Source organism: Humulus lupulus, chromosome 8, assembly GCF_963169125.1.
Source record: "Humulus lupulus chromosome 8, drHumLupu1.1, whole genome shotgun sequence".
In the NCBI taxonomy this organism is placed as follows: domain Eukaryota; kingdom Viridiplantae; phylum Streptophyta; class Magnoliopsida; order Rosales; family Cannabaceae; genus Humulus; species Humulus lupulus.
The window spans coordinates 86,876,707-86,896,418 of NC_084800.1; the positions used below are offsets into that span (position 1 = coordinate 86,876,707).

Below are 19,712 nucleotides of genomic sequence, written 5' to 3' on the forward strand. Positions count from 1 at the left end.
GGCGCGGCAGAGAAGGACACGGCTCGGGAAACCAAGATAGGAGCCGGGATCGCTGTGGATAGTCCTGGACCCTGGTAAACGGTCCGGGACCCTGGTAGATGGTCTGGGACCTTGGTGAACGGAGGGGGACGTGGGTAAACGAACCCGGGTCGGTTGTCCGAGGTTGGCAAGGTAAAGTGCCCAAGATACTGACATCATCCCATGAAGCGTGGGGGTTGTCCCCACGCTTAAACCTGCAAAAGAGGCTGCCTCGGGATTGCACGTCGTTGGTTCAGAACTGCGCCGCCAAAACTCTGAACAATCTTGTCCCCCAAATCTTCCTCGTAGCTCAGAGAACCCAGACTGAACCTCCAGTTTGTATCAGGCCTTAGATTAAGATATTATTTGGTTTGGCCCAATGGGCTTAACTTATTGTATGCTTCTTATTTTATTCCTTTTCATTGGGCTCCCATCTGAGAAGCCAGTGATATTTACACCCTTATTGGGCCCAGGTCAGCCCGGCGGCCCAAGCCCGGTGCACTCTTATGCCTATAAATATGGATAGTGGTGCACTGGGGAGAGGAGGGAGACTTGAAATAGAGCAATTACTCTGCAAAAAACTTGTACAAAAACTCCATTGTCAAAGGTTCTCTAAGCTCTAATACAACTGCCTCGTGGACTAAGGCTTATTAATGCCCCAACCACGTAAAATCCTTATCTTTATTCCATAAATCCTTTATTCTAAGCTCTCTAATCTTCTATTATTAAGGTTTCCGAAAAACTCGGTAAAAATTTTGGTGCTTTCATTAAGAGTCAGAGAAAGCTAGAGTTGATCTTAAAGGTTGGCGACGATGGTGAACACAAGACACACCACCTTCGACCCTACTAATCAAGGGCAGGGCAATGAAGAGCCACTGCCCAGCCAACCTCTTCCTCAGGGTCAGTCTGAAGACGCACCTCATCAGATGTCCCAGCTTGACGAATCGCAAAACTACGAAGGCGGAGCAGAATATGAGGAAGATTACTATGAGGAAGAGGAGGGAAACGAGGGGGAATATCATGATCTCGAAGCTGAGGATCCCGCGATCCCTGAAGAAGTAGACCCCAACCAGAAGGACCCGGAGGTGACTAAACTGAGACAGCAGATCCTGGACCAAGAAGCCAGGATTGCCGAGCAAAAGGAAGCCACTCAATGGATGCAAGAGTCCCTCCAAGCCATGCAAGCTTTCATTGCCGCCCAAGGCTTAGCGGCTAGCCCTCCAGTCATTCCGCCTTCAGGAATGCAGCCGCCCGCTCCGCAGGCTAGGAACGGTGCGCCCAGAGAGGCGAGGCCGATTTCCGTTCCGGGACAAGATCCCGGACAGGCTCCGGTTAACCTGGCCTGGGAGAAAGGGAAGGCCAAGGAAAACCCCCAAAAGGAAGTCCCTCCTGTCTAGAAGGCCGAGACCCGTCCCCGACCGCTCCCTAGGAAAGAGAAGGTGCGCCCTGTCCCAGGACTGGGCCACCCAATCAATCCGCAAAGGACGCGCCCGCAGGGAACCAAGCCCCGGCCTGCCCCAGGGTGGACTGGACGGGAACGGTCTTTCCACCCAAGCACTTCCATGAACCAGCGCAATCGGGAGCGCCAGCAGAACAGCGAGCTAAACACCCCTAGTTTCGGGGACGATACATCTCGGGTAGACCTACGCGATGGGCTAAATGCTCGAAAGGAGCGAGCCCGCAAAGAAAAGATTCGCCCCCGAGATGGCGATTTGAGAAACAATCTCAATGACAGAAGGAACAAGAGAGTTCCCCTGGAGGATGGTACGGCCAAACGGTTCATGGAACAGCTAGCCGCCTTAAAGAAAGTCACGGACCGCCTGATCAGCAAGTAGGAGGGAGCCGATACTGATTCCGACGAGGAAGACAAGGATCCATGCGCCAGGAACATCCTGGATGTGGTGCTCCCCAAAGGATTCAAAATGCCGAGCCTGCCTGCCTATACTGGGAAAACCGACCCCAGAGACCATCTGTCGCGCTATAATCGTTTGATGACCGTAGCCCACATCTGCAACAACGCCAAGTGCCTCTGTTTCTCGATTACTCTAGGCGGACCTGCTGAAGAGTGGTGGAAGAGGTTTAAGCCAGGATCCATCCAATCCTTGTCCGGACTGCAGTCGGCCTTCCATAAACAGTTCATGGCCGCCATGAGGATGGACATGCAGATCAGCGCCCTTGCCAACATCAAGCAGCTCCCCACATAGACGTTAAGGGCCTACATCCAGTGCTTCACCGAGGAAGTCTCCAAGACAAAGGTGGACGATGGGCAGCGCCTGGTGGCCCTGCAATCCGGGAAAAAGGCTGGATCTCCCCTCTGGGACGACATGCAGCGCAGCAAGGCGGCTACCCTCGAGGAATTCATAAGAAGGGCCCAAGGCTTCATTAACTGGGATGAGGCCCTAATCCAAGCATTCGGGTGGTAGCCGGCACCTCAGCCAGGCGCCCAGACATTTTTGGGATACGGATGCAGTACCCGACCTAGCAGTACGTCACTCCCCCAATTGCACCAGGGTCGGCAGCCGCACCAGGAATGACCTTTGCTGCACCCGTGGTGTATGGCCCCGCCCCTTCGGGGTACGCCCCGGCCCAGTCTACCTCTTATTCTGGATACAGAGTCGCGCCAGTCGAGTACAGCGCTGCTCCCGTCGAAGCCCCGCCGTCCCAGGTGGGGGGAACCGAAGAGAGTATGAATCACTTCGGGGGAAAGAGATACGGGAAGGAGCGAGATCGGGTCGAGTCGTCTAAGAAGGGCAAGAAGGGCTACGAGCCCCAATATTCGGAATACACCAACCTTGTGGATACCAGGGAGAACGTCTACCTGACCACTGAAAGGACGTTCCATTACCGGATTCCGGCCCCCATGTTCAAAGGAGGAAGGAATCCAAGGGATACTAGCAAGTGGTGCGCTTACCATAAGGAGGTGGGCCACACAACCGAAGAATGCCGACAGCTCAAGGATGAGATCGAAAATATGATCAAATTGGGACACCTCCACCAATGGGTCAGGATGCCCGTGGGAGTTCCGGGATTGTCAGTAGTCCCCGGGAAACCCCGCTATCCCGGGCACGCCTGGAGCGTACCTACCTCCCCAGGAAGGATACGCAAAGGGTCCGGGACCGCAGGCCCCTCAAGGGACCCCCGCCGTGCAGGCACCCGGGCCCTGAATGCCTTACCCGGCTGGGACCGCGCCCCCGCGAGTAGATGGTCACGTAGCCACCATCTCGGGCGGGCCCCATCTGGGAGGATCATCCCGAAATGATCAAAAGTGTTACCTCGACGAGCTTGACCACAACCAAAAGGTATGCGCCCTCGTCCAGGCACCGGCCTAACTCCCGAAGTTGATGAACATCCCCATCACCTTCACGGAAGATAACGCCCGCAATGTCCATTTCCCGCATCACGACCCTCTGGTCATTGATGCCCAAATCGCCAACAAGATGGTGTCCAGAGTACTGGTGGACGACGAAAGCTCTGTCAACATTTTGTTCAAACCTGCGTTCATTGCGATTGGCTTGACCGAGGCGGATCTAGCCTCGTGCCCAACCTAGATCTACGGCTTCAACGGGGACTCAATACTCCCAATGGGAAAAATCCAATTGCCCGTAACTCTGAGGAAAGAGATGCAAAGCTTGTTCAAATTTTGTACGTTCGTGGTGGTGGACTGCCCCACCGCTTCTAACATCATTTTCGGTTGCCCCGCGTTGGTCGATTTCGGGGCAATCACCTCCATCTGCCACTTATGCATGAAATTCCCTTGCGATAATGGGGGAGTGGGAACAGTCCGGGGAGATCAGAAGAGCGCGCGGAAATGCTACCATGTATCCGCCTAACCTGTGTGCATGGTCCGCGAAGAGCCCCCTGAGGAAATCGCCCACCCAGTCCCGCCCCCTCCCCCGGCAAGAAGGTTTGTCCGGGATGAGGACGAGCTGGATCCGCGTATAGGGGAGGACCGCATCCTAGAGCCCGTGGAGGAGACTGAAGAAGTGTGCATCAGTGACACCGACCCGACCAAAGTAATCCAAGTCGGGAAAAACCTGAAAGCAGAGGTCCAGGCCGCAATCATAGCCCAGGTAAAGGAGAACTAGGACGTCCTGGCCTGGTCTCATTCGGATGTGACCGGGACCGACCGCAATATCATTTGCCACGCCTTGAACATCGACAAAGGTGTGACCTCGGTCCGGCAAAAATGAAGGCCCCTAGGGGCGGAAAAGGCGGAAGCCCTCAAGCTAGAAGTCGAAAAGTTATACTCGATCAAATTCATCCGAGAAGCTTTGTATCCCGTGTGGCTGGCCAACCCAGTTTTGGGTCCTAAGCCAAATGGGACCTGGAGGACTTGCATCGACTTCATGGATATGAACAAAGCTTGCCCTAAAGATTGCTCCCCACTCCCTCGGATCGATCAGATGGTGGACGCAACATCTGGATATGAGATCTTGAGTATTATGGACGCCTACTCAGGTTACAATCAGATCTCTATGCACATAGCGGACCAAGAACACACCAGCTTCCAAATGGACAAGGGGTGTACGGCTACATTGTCATGCCTTTCAGGCTCGAGAACGCCGTAGCCACCTATCAGAGGCTAGTCAACAGAATGTTCCAGGCCCAGCTGGGATGGAACATGGAGGTGTACATCGAAGACATGCTGGTCAAATCCAAAACCTCCGACGAACATTCTGACGACCTGACTGAAGCTTTTGCGATCATTCGAAGGTATGGGATGAAGTTGAATCCCAAAAAATGCACTTTCGGCGTAGCGTTCGGAAAGTTCCTGGGGTTCATAGTAAGCTTCCCGTAATTGAATCCAATCTGGACAAAATCAAGGCACTGGTTGAGATGCCCTCGCCCCGAAAGCACAAAGATGTACAAAGCCTGACTGGGAGGATAGCCGCTTTGAGCCGTTTCATCTCAAAGGCCACGGACAAGTACATCCTGTTCTTCAACATCCTTCGGAGAAGCCAGAGGTTCGAATGGTCAGCCGAGTGCGAAGAAGCTTTCCAACGACTAAAAGAGCACCTATCCCAAGCACCGATACTGGCTAAATCGGTGGAGGGGGAACCGCTATACCTCTATTTGGTCGTGATCTAACATGCGATCAGCGCCGCCCTAGTGCACGAGGACGGGAAAGCCCAGCTCTCGGTCTATTATGTAAGCAAAAGATTATTAGGTGCAGAATCGCGATATCTACTAATCGAAAAGTTAACGTTTTGCCTACTGATCGCGTCCCGAAAGCTCAGGCCCTATTTCCAGGCTCATGCCATAAGAGTCCTAACCAACCATCCTGCAACAAGTGTTGCAAAAACTTGAATCATCAAGGAGACTCTTGAAGTGGGCCATGGAACTGAGTCAATTTGACATCGCTTACATCCCTAGGACCTCGATCAAGGGGCAGGACCTAGCCGACTTCATCGTAGAATGCTCCGGGATCACTGAAGAAGACGATCCTGCAGATCCCGCTGCGCCCGTATGGAAGGTGTTCGTAGACGGGGCCTCAAATGAAAACAGAGCAGGGGCCGAAATGAGTGCAATCCTGCATGAAGTGCACGAAAGCTTCTGCAGAGATCATACAACCGGACTCAGCTTGTTCAAGAAGATCCTGCACCAAGGATATTTCTGGCCAACCATGAAAAAAGACTGTATTGATTATGTCCGCAAATGCGAGCAGTGCCAAAGGTACGCGAAGATCCCATGAGCCCCTCAGACAGAAATAACCCTAATGGCCAGTCCCTGGCCCTTCGTAGTATGGGGAATCGACCTAGTAGGATCGCTCCCGATCGGGAGAGGAGGTGTGAAGTACGCCATCGTGGTCGTTAACTACTATACCAAGTGGGTCGAAGCGGAGCCCATGAACACCATCACCTCAAAGAAGGCCTTGGACTTCGTCGTCAACAGCATCGTATGTCGATATGGGCTCCCCTACAAGATTGTGTCCGACAACGGGAAGCAGTTTGACAGCGTCCACTTCATAGATTTATGTGAAAGACATGGTATCATCAAGAGCTTCTCCGCGATCGCCAGACCTCAAGCAAACGGGCAGACATAGGCCGTCAACAAAATCTTGAAGGGGACGTTAAAGAAAAAGCTTCAAGCCTGCAAGAGTAAGTGGCCAGAAGAGTTGCCCCACATACTATGGGCATATCGGACCACCGAACGAACGTCTACCAGACACACTCCTTACTCCATGGTGTACGGGTGCGAAATCGTCATCCTAGTAGAAACGACGTTCCCATCCCACATAAGAGACACGTACGATCCCGCCCAGAACCACGCCTTACTCCAGGAATCCTTGGATTTCATCGAAGAGATCCGGGAGGAATCGCAAGTCCAGTTGAAGATGTACCAGGGAAAAATCGTGGCATTTTAACTCGAAAGTAAAAAGCCGAAGGTTCGAAACCGGCGACCTAGCCTGAGAAGAGTCTTCCCTGCAACCCAAGATCCAGAAGTGGGGATTCTGGGCCCAAACTGGGAAAGGTCGTATGAAATTCAACACGAAGTATGTCCGAGAACGTACCGTTTAAAGCGACTCGATGGCACTGAAGTCCCAAGGGCCTGGAACGCGGAACATCTCCGTAAGTACTACCAGTAGTCAGGAGAGCATGTTTTAGCTTTATATTTTCTTTGTAAAAAATGTATGCCCTAGGGAGATTTCTTGAGCAATGAAAATGGCGTGTACAAAACGTCATAAAGAGATATTGAGAAACAATGAAAATTCTCATCTACCTCCATAAACAAGCGACCCAAGACCAGTCTTTGCTCACTTGGGGGGGGGGGGGGTATATCCATTATAAAAAAGTCGGTATATCCATATAAACAAGTCCAAGAACAAAGCAAGAAGCTAAGTGCTCCAGGTTTGAACCAACCCAGACCAACAAGGTCTGGGGGTGAAGGCCCTAATGGACCCAAGGCTCAGGCTGGTCCCGGCCCAGACGTATGCGGTCCGGGGGTACAATATATAGGACCTAAGGCTCAGACTTGGTCCCGGCCCAGACATGCATGTCCCGAGAATATAAAATACCTAAAACTTGGTTGACCGCACGCGGTCCCAAATAACTAAATACCCGTCCGCGAACATCATAGGATTATAAGAACGCGGACCCCCAGGTATAAGTTGTCTGAAATTAGTCTTAGAAATGGCCCAGGCAATGGGAACCTAACCTAGGGTTCAAAACAAGCTAATCAACTAATCTTTGACAATCCAGACCGTCAAACTTTCAACACAGGGAACTGGGCAAAGAAATTCAGGAATAATTATCAACTCCTTAATGGCCCAAGCCGTTGGAACCTGAGCAGCAGGATTAAAGCAAGCTGATAGGTTAAAAGCAGGAGTAATCTAGCCCAGGCCGTGGAGGTCCGAAGACGAATCACCAGAAGAGTTCCCGGCCGTTGGAATCAGGACCAAACACTCGACTCATTCATGAATAGTGGTAAAACACTTGGTGAAAGCTTAACGAATAGAAACAAAGTAAATAAGAACACAAAAATTGTCTCAGACGCACCCGCGTCCATAAAAGTGTTACAAAATTAAAGAAGAAAGAGAAACAAAAAGAGGACCCGACCCTAGGCTTCGCCATGCCCTGACGCATCCGGGATGGCTTCATCCGCCTCATCCTCGTCCAGGGGTTCCGCATCTGCTTTCTCCTTTGCCACAAATTCGACCCTCTTCGCGGCAGGGTCGAGGTAGAGCAGGAGGTTCATGTTTTTGTCATGGAGCCAATCCATGTCGATAGCCTCATCGAAGGTAACCTCCAACATGGCATCCACCTTTTCTTTCTCGCGGCGGGTCTCATTGTGCGCCTTCACCTCCTGCTGGAGCAACTAGTCCAATTCACTAACCCGAGACTCCAGACCGGTGATCCTCTCCCGATCCTGGGTAGACTGGGCTGCGGTCGCCTCCTGCAGAGCCTTTACTCGGAGGAGCTCCACCTCTAGACTGGCCACCAGCTTGCCGGTCTCGGCTTCTCTCCGGGACATAGTCTCTTCAAGTTGAAACTTAGTTCGGGCGGCCTCTTCAACCTCCTTGGCCAAGGATTCCTTACTGGCTTCCCGCTGGTTCGCGGCCGCCTCCAGCTCCAGCTGGATCGTCTCAATCTTCATGGAAATCTCAGCCGCCAAGTCGGCATTTCGATGAGCCAGTAGAGCGTCCTGAAACAAATTAAAGTTAGAAAAATTTGAACTAGAAGTGCAGGAAGGAAAAGGAGGTGTGAACGGATAACTTACAGCCATGGCTTGATGGCGGAGGGCCTGGGAGATGAACAACATGTCCTGGCTGGCGATGGTGGCGTACCGTTTCAACTGGAGGTTGGACATGGTGTTCCCCACCTGGTCCAACAAGTCTGCCGCGAATGGAGTCGTGTCCTGCCACAGTTTGGGGCGAAATCCCGTCTCGCCAACCAGCCGGTTCACGATCGGTTGAGGAGCGCTGAATGCTGCCAGAAGCTTCGAGAACTCAACCTGACAATGAATCATCAAGGCCCGGTAGACCTCCTCTCTTTTTTCCAGACCGTTCTCCCACGTCCGGGTCACCAGCTTGGACTGCTCGTCCTGCAGGACTGCCTCCCCCTCTTCGGGTACAGCCGGATGGACTGGGAGCGCGAGCGCTCCCGAGATTTCCTTGGCAGTGAGATAACTCTCCCCGGAAGATTCCTCGACCAAGCCAACACCTCCGGTCTTGGCCCTCTTCGCCCCCGCCTCGGCGTCGCCCGCACCCGACTCCGCAACTCTCTTCCCAGAGCTCCAACTGGCCAATGGGTCCTGCTCCAGGTCAATTACCGGAGGACGGGTAGGGGCAGTTGCCAGATCGACGGTCGTGATCGGGACCGCGGCTAAAGCCTCCTCGACGGACTGAGAGTCCGGCACCGACTTCAGCTTAGGCGTGCCTCTAGCAGCTTTCTTGGCTGTAGCCTTCACCTTGGCAGCCCGGATCTCGAGGGCTTGTTTCATTTTGTCCACGGGGTTGGACATGTTGGAATCTTCTAGAATAAACACAAACAAAAAGGGGTTAGCAAAATAAGCAGATCAATGCGAATGAGTAATGACAAGATTAAGAATAGTTCGGGACGAACCCTTGTCTAGACCTCGGACTCGACTTAATTCTCCTAAGGTGAAGGAATGGATTCGATCTCCCATGTCATCCGGGTATAGGAAGTTCCCATACTGAAGGAACCCGGACAAATACATGAGAGTTTCTGAATCGACAGTGACGGGGGACGAAGGCCTCATCTCCCCATCAGCCCCGAACATGGGGCCTCGATAAAATAGTCTATCCCTAACTAAGTCTCCAACTCGGGGAGCATAAGTCAAAAGCAAAGGCGAATTACCTCGCCCCGATGCACTAGCACCAGGGGTCCCCGTGTTCGGCTGAGTCTCGTCGAAGAGGGCTTCCAGCTCCTCGGAGGTGGCGTTTTCCCTCTGCTGAGCATGGCCCCGTTTCCTTTTGGTCGCGTCTGCCCGAGCCGCGTCCTCCACAGCCCTGATGTGATCAAGGGCAAGCGCCTCCCTCAGTGCGCGGTCTTTCTCGCATTGTATCCCCCGGAGGCTTGGGGGCCTTGATCGTTTGGTGGGCCGCGAGCATCCCGACCACTCGGAGGTTGTCAGTGTTGACGTAGCCCCCCACGTCCAAATCCTCCGCGCTTAGCTCGGAGTAAAATTTCTTCTTGTCCAGGATGAACTGGGTGAAGGGAGTCTGGGCATAGGGTCCTACCACCCAAGGCAATGAGGTGAGAATAAAAAAAAAATAGGACAAAGAAAAAAAAAACTAGGGAACGGGAAACCACTTACCCACTCGCTGGAAGTCCAGCATCAGCGTGGGGTTCTTTTCTATAAGGAACCTGGACGTCATGAACCAGTAATGTCTGACGTCCGAAGGATGCTTCCAGGTGCTGGTAGGAGCAGGATAGTTACCTCGCGGTTTAAGCCTGTAGAAGCCGTCTAGGGTCTTGACCTTGACGTTGACTTGCGGCTCCAGCTTGTAGAAATACAACACCATTGTCGGGGTCGGATTCGGGATCTGCTTCGCGACAAAAGACGCGCCATCCCGCGAGCAGCCGGTACGCTTGGGGCAGGAGTTGGAACGGTGCAATCCCCACAAAGTTGAGGAATTGCACGAAATAGTCGTGGAGCGGGAGGGTTGCTCCCGCACTGATGTGGCCCACACTCCAGTCCCCGAACTCGCCCACGCCGGTGTGAGCCTTCTCCTCTATCCTGGCCAGGCGGTTATGGAACAGTCCAGGAGTCGACTCCATGCCCAAATGCTTCTCCAGGGCGTATAGCATCCGGTAATTCCGGAACAGGTTCGGCACCACGTCCATCTCCCACCTGTTGCCTCTGGGAGTCTTGGACCCGGGCAGAGTGATAGGGGCCGCGTTAACTTGCTCCTCCGAGTGAAGGGTGACGCCCGAGGTCATGGCTAATGATTTGGGAGAAAAACATAATAAAACAAACAGCCAAGCAGTCAGCACCAAAACCCAAGGAGGTCGGTTAAGGTACAGGGGCTCTCCTACGAACTACTTGAAGGAGTCCCCTCCGGATCAGGTCCGGGATCACTAAGAAGCCGCGGAACCTTGATCGGGAACAGAAAAGAAAAGGAAAGGATCTGGCTGTGCCCCTAAGCCAGCCTATGGAAACTCGTTCGAGAACCACCTTAATCCGGGGAGATCCAGGACAGTCCGGACCAGTTTTCTTTCCCTAACCTACCCTAGGGCACCTAGAGCCAATCTAAACGCAGGCAAGATTTAACAGCCTAAACAGACAAATGTGACGGTATGGCAAGCGCAGAAAAATAAAAGCAGAAGTCCGGAAGATTTACTGTAAAAGGCTGATCGTGAAGAATGGTGGGTTTCCGACGACAGCGACGGTAGGATCACGTCTTTGAACAGGTGCAGGCGGCCCAAAAGCTCGTCTATGGGACAGGCCGACGTCGACTGCTCAGGCGAAGGTATGGATACCGGGCGTATAAGGAACAGGCAACGGCGAAGTCGAAGAAGACAATGAAAAATGTCGTCGACAAGTTCGGTCATAAAAGATCTTTTTAAGTGTTTTTCTTCTCTGAGAATGTAAAGAATTCAAATGAGAACCTGAGGCTATTTATAAGAGCCAGAAGGTTGCTTTGATCTAACGGTTAGGCGCGATCCCCCCTCTCGGACAACCCTGGATCGTGCAGGGATATTAATGGATCTACTCGAGTATTGGATCACGGCACCCCCGAGGCAGGATTCGCGCCGCCCCGATCCAACGACCTAGGATCAAGGCACCTCAAAGGTCGCCCCATCCAACGGTCCATAATAACTCTACAAAATAGAGTTATTTTACCACTTTTTATGTGCTAATTGTTGCTTAATTCTTGAGTTTTTAATTGATTTATTAAGTTTTTAAGTAATTTTGAATTTATTAGGTTTATTTTAATTTTATATATTTTTGTGTGTTTTTATAGTTATTTTGTTGTAATGTTGTAGTTAATTATTTAAATTATTATTGTTTAATTTGAGGTAAAAAAATGTTGTATTATTGAACTTAAATATAAAATATAAATTAAGTTATAATTAATATTTTCAATTAATTAAATTGATTTATTTTATAGTTGAAAATATTGTATTATGATTTATTTTATATTTATTTTGTAGGGAATTTATGACATTTTTGAGCTAAAAAAGAGGTGGAAAATGACATTTTTTAAATACTTTCAGCCAGCCCAAGCAAGGCCCAAACGCCAGGCCCACATCAATCCTTCACCAGCTCATCTCCACGTGACCACCAGAAGCTTTCATCTCAACCAGCCATTTCACCCTTCAGCAATGCATTTCCTTCATCAACCAGCGCCAAGAGTCCCATGCCTGCCTGCTTCAATGCACCAAGAGACCACGCCTAAAGCCATAGACCCATGAGCCTCCAACACGCCCAGCTCCCACCTGCCATAAAGCAGCCCCAAACCACCTTATTTTGCATTGAGCCCATAAATATCAATGTTCCCTTATCTCATTTTCTCCAAAAATACCACATTTTTACCATATTTTCTACACATTTGACCCCAAAACATAATTATTATACCCTATAATTTACCCATATTTACCATATTATAATTAATTAAATTAATTTAATTAATTTAAATTGATTATTTTAATATCTCATTTTGGCTATAAATAGGGAGTTTTGAAGACCATTTAGGGTGACCATTTTTAGGGAGGTTACCATACCAAAAACTCTACACATTTCAAAATCTCTCTATTCTCTTCATCTTCTTCTTCTTTTTTGTTATTTTTCTATGTATTTTTAGAGGAAAATTTTGGGGGTTTCTCCTCCAAATTTTCCTATTTATGTTTGTAATTTTTAGTGTGTATTTGTTATTCTAGTTATGAGTTTCTAATCTTTTTAAGATTATTAAGGTGATGATGAAACAATTTGTAACTAGATAGTGTTTATTTTGTATGTTGATTTCCCATTTTGTGCAACAAAGTTTATGGAATTTTCTTCTTCAAATATCTTCTTTCATCTTAAATATCATGTATTTTGGATTGTTAGCACACATTTACACTTTGTTCTTCATTAGTGCATAAACATAATATTCTTTGTGTAAGATGTGTCATTAAATTGTACACATCCATGCTTAGAACAAAAATATTATGTTTTGCCTTATAAATAATGTTAATTGATTTATTTGTTATTTCATTATATTGATTTACACTAAATGCTTTGAAATTATAATTTTGAAAAGTGAAGAAAAATCCTATCTCTTTATAAGTAATTTGTGCTTAAAATTATAAATCTTTTTGGAAAAATGATAGTTTGAATTATTTTAACTATCACTAAAACTTGGGAATCAATATACTAATAAATATTATTAAACTTACACTTTGTGGATTCTAGTATCTTAATAATCTTTTCTTTTAACACTTATTTTCAAATTATTATTGGTTTATTTTTATTCTCTTAAATAGCTTTATTTTTCAATCTTTTATTTTATGTTCATAATATTAAAACTCATCAATCTTTGGAACTAGGTTAGAATTTATTACTTTTGATTTAAAATAGTTTTCTCTTTTCAATTTTAGACAACTCCTTTGGGTTCGACATCCTTGCTTACACGATCACTATTCTTTATGAACGATTCGTGCGCTTGCGAGTATAAATATTTAAAACATACCCGTTTTGGGTCCATCAGTCCACCTTGTCGCAGAGGAAATAATGGGAACACTCGTGCAGATGGGACGCTTCGTAGGCCGAGCCAACGCGCTAGCCCCTAGCGTGGTAGCCATTCGGGTGTCTACTAACCTTTCAAGACCTAATGTCTTCAAAGCGCCAATGGCAAGGGGACACGTGCACCCTTTGTGATGAACTGGGGCTTTAGTAATCGAACCCGGATCCTGGTAAATGGTCCGGGCCTCTTGGAGAGCCCGGGGTACCGTAGCAAGGTTCGATTCCATGATTGTTCAGCACGCAGTGCCCCTCACCTACGGGTCGTCGCCTTAGAAACGAACTGGGAAGTGACGAGATGGTCCAGGAGGGAGACAAGCCTCCACCGCGTGAGCCTAGGTGAAGGCTTGGGGGTAATTGTTATCCCCGTTTCTTCCCAGGTTTCCGGGCCTACCCTCTAAGCCCGTGGGCCGCCCGATTTGGAGTTAAGGCCCAGATCAGACCCATTTAGCGAGAGGAAAACGGATGTTGGCAGCCCAAGTCTGGGCAAGGCCCAAAGAGCGTTTGGGAGTTCGGACCGGGACCTCTGCCAGGGGCAGGAGGTACGGTCCCGGGACCGCTCCCCCCAACGCCCCGAGGCGCGGCAGAGAAGGACGCGACTTGGGAAACCAAGATAGGAGCCGGGATCGCTGTGGATAGTCCTGGACCCTGGTAAACGGTCTGGGATCCTGGTAGATGGTCCGGACCTTGGTGAACGGAGGGGGACGTGGGTAAACGAACCCGGGCCGGTTGTCCGAGGTTGGCAAGGTAAAGTGCCCAAGATACTGACATCATCCCATGAAGCGTGGGGGTTGTCCCCACGCTTAAACCTGCAGAAGAGGCTACCTTGGGATTGCACGCCATTGGTTCAGAACTGTGCCGCCTCAACTCTAAACGATCTTGTCCCCCAAATCTTCCTCGTAGCTCAGAGAACCCAGACTGAAACTCTAGTTTGTCTCAGGCCTTAGATTAAGATATTGTTTGGTTTGGCCAAATGGGCTTAACTTATTGTACGCTTCTTATTTTATTCCTTTGCATTGGGCTCCCATTTGAGAAGCCAGTGATATTTACACCCTTATTGGGCCCGGGTTAGCCCGGCCCTTGACCCGGGCCCAAGCCCAGTGCACTCTTGTGCCTATAAATACGGATAGCGGTGCACTGGGGAGAGGAGGGAGACTTGAAATAGAGCAGTTTCTCTGCAAAAAACTTGTACAAAAACTCTATTGTCAAAGGTTCTCTAAGCTCTAATACAACTACCTCGTGGACTCAGGCTTATTAACGCCCCAACCACGTAAAAACCTTGTCTTTTTTCCATAAATAATTTCTTCTAAGCTCTCTAATCTTCTATTATTAAGGTTTCCGAAAAACTCGGTAAACAAAAGGAAAAAAAATAAATACAAAAATGAAGAAAAAATAGAAGGAAAATGAAAAAAAAAAAAGGAAACAAAACTGAAATATATGAACAACAAAATCAAAACAATACAGATGAACGAAAAAATTATATAAATGAATAAAAATGAAACGAAGAAGAAGAAGAAAAAAAAATGATAAAGGAAAAAATTGGTAGAAAAAAATAAAAAGGAAAGAATCGAATAAAAAATAAGTAAGAAAAAAAAACTGAAAAACTAATTAAAAAATGAAGGAAAAAAATAAAAAATTGAAAAAAAAATTATCTTCAAAATAAAAAAAAACATAACTACGATAAAAAATGTGGCATAATTATATATTTGTTCAAATTTATGGAAAAGAAAATCCTATAAATATGAACTTCCAAATCAAAAAACCATAAAAAAAGTAGAAACATTAAATGTCCATATTTTTATAAAACAACCTTAAAAATCTCATAAATATTAAGAAAAAAAATATTTTTTTAATTTTGTAGCAAAATAATCTAACCACCTTCTTAATATTACATATTACTAAATATGTCATTTAATAAATTACATTAATACTATTCTATTATGGATATTTTAATATTATGGTATATATTAGTTTTGTTTAATTAGTTTTTATTTTTAAATTTTGTTTATTTTTTTCGTTTTTTATGGGTTGTTGGTATATCATTTTTCAACTAATGTATATGTTTTTTGTGAGATGTTATATCAAAGATGTATGATTAATATTATATAAATATTACATGTGTTTTTTAACTATTGTTAACACGGTATATGCATTATTTATTCTATAATATATCAAATTTCGTTATTGAATAAACAAAATCAATTGATATGAAATAATGATAACGAAATTTGATATATTATAGAATAAACAATGCATATAAGTTTATGGTATATAAGTTTATTAGCACGATATATTAATTTAATAAACCGTAGTATAACAAATAGATATATCATACTATTAAACATATATAACATATGTATCATAGTATTTTATATACCATAAAAAAAACCAATATACCATAATAATAAAATTGGTATATTATTACTCAAAAATGTATATACCATGCTAACAAAATTATATACCACCATTAAAGTAATATATTATACTAATAAAATTATATATCACCATTATATATACATAAGATAGAAACTAAATATCATCTAAAAAATAACATATCATACCACAAAATAACATATCATTAAACAGAGCGAGGATAGGAATAGCACTCCCCGCCCAACAAGGCTTGTTTAATTTTTTTATTTATTTTATAGTATTTAAAGATTTTAGGTATTTGCGGCGATAATACCCAAATCATTTATAAAGTTACACTTTAATATATAAATTTACGAGTATAAAAATGTCATATGGATACTTAATGATGAGTACTAACAGATACATACTAAAAATATAGATTTAGGTACTATTACCGCAAAAAAAGAAAAGATTTGGGTATTAAATTGCAACTTTTGAAAAATTTTAGGTATTATCACTGCTAATATCCCTTGAAAAATTGTAGAAAAATGATGTCTAACGATGTTGCGATGGTCCATTGAAAATTTGGTTTTTGGCAAAAAAAACTAATGCTTAACGATGCTAAAAAAAAAAAAAAACAATGTGTTGACGATGCTGATGTGATGGTGCATTGAAAACATGGTTTTTGACCAAAAAAAAAAGATGTTTAACGATGCTAGTGCAATGATATTGTGATGGTGCATTAAAAACATGGTTTTTGACCAAAAATCGATGTCGATGTTATGCCAGTGCAAAAAAAAAAAACAATACCTAATGATGCTGATGCGATGTCGATGTGATGATGTATTAAAAACATGGTTTTTGAGCAAAAAAACAATGCCTAGCGATGCCAATGTGAAGAAAAAAAAATAATGACTAACGATGTTGATACGATACCAGTGCGATGATGGATTGAAAACATGAGTTTTGACCAAAAAGTTATGCCTAACGATGCAAATGTGATAGTTAGGCATCGTTTTTTTGTCAAAACTCATATTTTCAATACACCATCACACTGTCATCGAAATAACATTGCATTAGCATCGTTCTAGATATGAAGAAAAAAATGCAAATAAAATAAAAAAATATTGTACATAAGTGTTTGAAATCTATAAATTAGTGTTATAATTCAATATTTTCTTAAATTTAAGTTTTAGATTAAATTTTTCATCACTAAAACTTAAAAAAAAAAAACATGGATGGAGTGTTTCCATAGTGGTGGCGGCAGCTATGACATTGAGATGTGGTGTTATTTCATTGTGGAAAGATTGTGGTGGTGATAGCAGTGGTGGGTAGTGTTGATGGTGGTGGGAGGTGGTATCGACAGAGAGGTCGTATAGAGAGAGAGATAGAGTTTGGGACTTAATAATGAGAGGGATGATTCTGTCAATTTTTTTCAAGGTCACATAGTTTGAAGATGCATAAAATTTAACATATATTTTAATTACACTACACTATATAATGTGAAAATTCCAATAAAGAAAAGAATAAAATTTGTCTTTAACCAAAAGAAAAAAATATATTTAAAAAAAAAAAAGAGGAGAAGAATAAAATATTTATTTTCAATTAACCGAACGGGGGAAGAAATCGTTAATTAAAAGATGGAGGGAAATGTTAAAGGTGTTAACTCATTTAATGAGTTGTCCTAATTCTATTGGCTGGACAAAGGAGGAGGCAGAAAAATGGGACAGAGGATCTGCGTCCTGTCTAGACCACCACAAATCATCCTCACTTTTTTAACCACCACAATTCCACGTTGGTGGCAGTTATTTTTTTTTTCTTTTTCCTCTTAAAAAAATAACTGAAGAGCGTCGCAATCCAATCCATGGTTAAACTATTTAAGCACGTTTCTGCCTTTGTTATTTGAAAAGTGAAAAGTTAGAGCTCTGGTTTGGTTTTATCTTAGTGCTTTAAGTAAAAACTAATAATACAATAAGTAAGTGTGATACTATTCTGCAAAAAAAGCAAGTGTGATATTACATTATATATAAATTAATGGCTCGGACATCGCTTGCCGCCCGATTCGGACAATCAATCACTCTCAACGCCCTCCGATCATACATTGCAGAGTTCATCTCAACCTTTCTCTTTGTCTTCGTTGTTGTGGGCTCCACCATGTCATCGCGTTAGTACTTTCTTTTTATAATTCTTATTCACTACCATTTTCACATTATATATGAAAAACATTTCCTTTTTCATTTCTGTTAATACAAAATCATTTCCATTGATGAACAATAATTGTTGATTTTTCATTTGTTCACGATCATAATATGAAGTGCATGATAGTGATGAGCAATATTCTCATTTTTATGGAATGTTTTTGGGAAAATAGGAGTAGTGTATTTTTTTTGTGTGTTATAATGATTTAAATTTTTAACATGGCAGGGAAATTGATGCCAGATGCTTCTTCTGATCCAGCCAGTCTGGTGGTGGTTGCAGTCGCCAATGCCTTCGGCTTGGCGGCGGCCGTGTTTATGGCCGCCAATATCTCCGGCGGCCATGTGAATCCGGCAGTCACCTTTGGAATGGCGGTTGGAGGCCACATTAGTGTCCCAACCGCTCTATTTTATTGGATTTCTCAAATGTTGGCCTCAGTTATTGCTTGTGTTGTTTTGAAAGTTACTATTATTGGACAGGTATACGTATAAAAGATATATATATATATTTTGTATTGGGACTGTTGTTGAATTTTAGTATTAATTTTTTACTGGTTTATGCAGCATATTCCAACTTATTCAATTGCTGAAGAAATGACTGGGTTTGGGGCCTCAATCATGGAAGGTGTGGCTACATTTACACTGGTGTACACTATCTATTCAGCGGGTGACCCTCGACGAGGCCCGTTTGGTGCAATTGGGCCTGTAGTGATTGGGCTGTGCGCAGGAGCCAATGTCCTTGCAGTAGGCCCATTTTCAGGGGGTTCCATGAACCCAGCCTCTGCATTTGGGTCAAGCGTGGTTGCTGGCACTTTCAAGAACCAAGCAGCGTACTGGGTTGGGCCCTTGTTTGGAGCCACGATTGCTGGGCTTTTGTACGACAATGTTGTGCACCCAAATCAACCCACTGGAACAGCAGGAGTATCAATTGGAGTTGAGGTGTAAGACCTCTTTAAAGACCTATATAACTATATAAGTATCAATTTTATGTTGTTGTAGCCTCAGTTGTATGGTAGTTAAGATCTGTGGGACATAATCTACGGCAGTTATTGTAGTTTTATTTATTAAGATTGATGAAAACTTTGTTAATCTAATATAATATGAAATGCTTATACGTACATTTTCTCACTCTCTCGATTATAACAAACATTTTTAAGTTTGCTAGGTATGTACCAATATAAGAATGGGAGAAGGGTCATTTAAAAAGAAAAAGAAAAACTCATTCACAAAATGAAAATGAAGAAAAACATGTCTTACCTTATATATATATATATATGTATATATATTATTTTAAAAGTCATTAACGACAAAACCTCATATTTTTAATAAAAAATCATATATATTTTTTGCCGCACATAAAATGTGTTGTAACTATAAATAATTAAAATAGTGTGTTATGTTTAGGTAAATGAATGGTACAAGCCTCACTAAAAGTGAATACAATAACAAAGCCCACAATCCTTTCCTCACCATCTGATCTAGAGAATGAGCTATAAGATTGGCTTCCCTATTTCAATGAGTATTGGATAAATTGATGAAGTCTTTTACATAAAAAGGACACTTCATTTAAAACCAATTCAAAGGTAGAGTACTCCACCACCTTCTTGTTGACACAAACCAACTCGAACACAGCCTATTTCCACTCCAAGATGATCGAACTATATCCCAAAACGTTTGCATAAAAAGAGGTTCCGCAGCACGACATAGGGTAGGCTTCAATTACGCGGGCCATCCATTAAATACCATTGTTGGCCGTTAAATGCTATAGACCTATCAATGTATATTGGTCAAAATTTTCCAAAATGAATAAATTAATTATAAAATAAATTTATTTAAATATATTAAATTCAGCCTGCTAAAAGTCTAAAATTTATTATGTTTACTCCCAAAAATATATAAAGAAAGGTATTTCATTAATTATAATAAATATTTTTTAAAATTATTTTTAACATTTTTTCTCAA

General features: G+C 44.4%; 1 protein-coding gene across 1 annotated transcript; it reads left to right on the forward strand.

The window, feature by feature from the left end:
• Positions 1–17,577: 17,577 nt before the first annotated feature.
• LOC133795759 (probable aquaporin TIP5-1) lies at positions 17,578–18,884 on the forward strand (the record flags this gene model as incomplete). The annotated part of the gene is made up of 3 exons (XM_062233214.1): positions 17,578–17,719; positions 17,980–18,230; positions 18,315–18,884. Coding segments are annotated over 3 exons (774 nt in total), but the record flags the coding sequence as incomplete, so codon positions are not given.
• Positions 18,885–19,712: the final 828 nt, after the last annotated feature.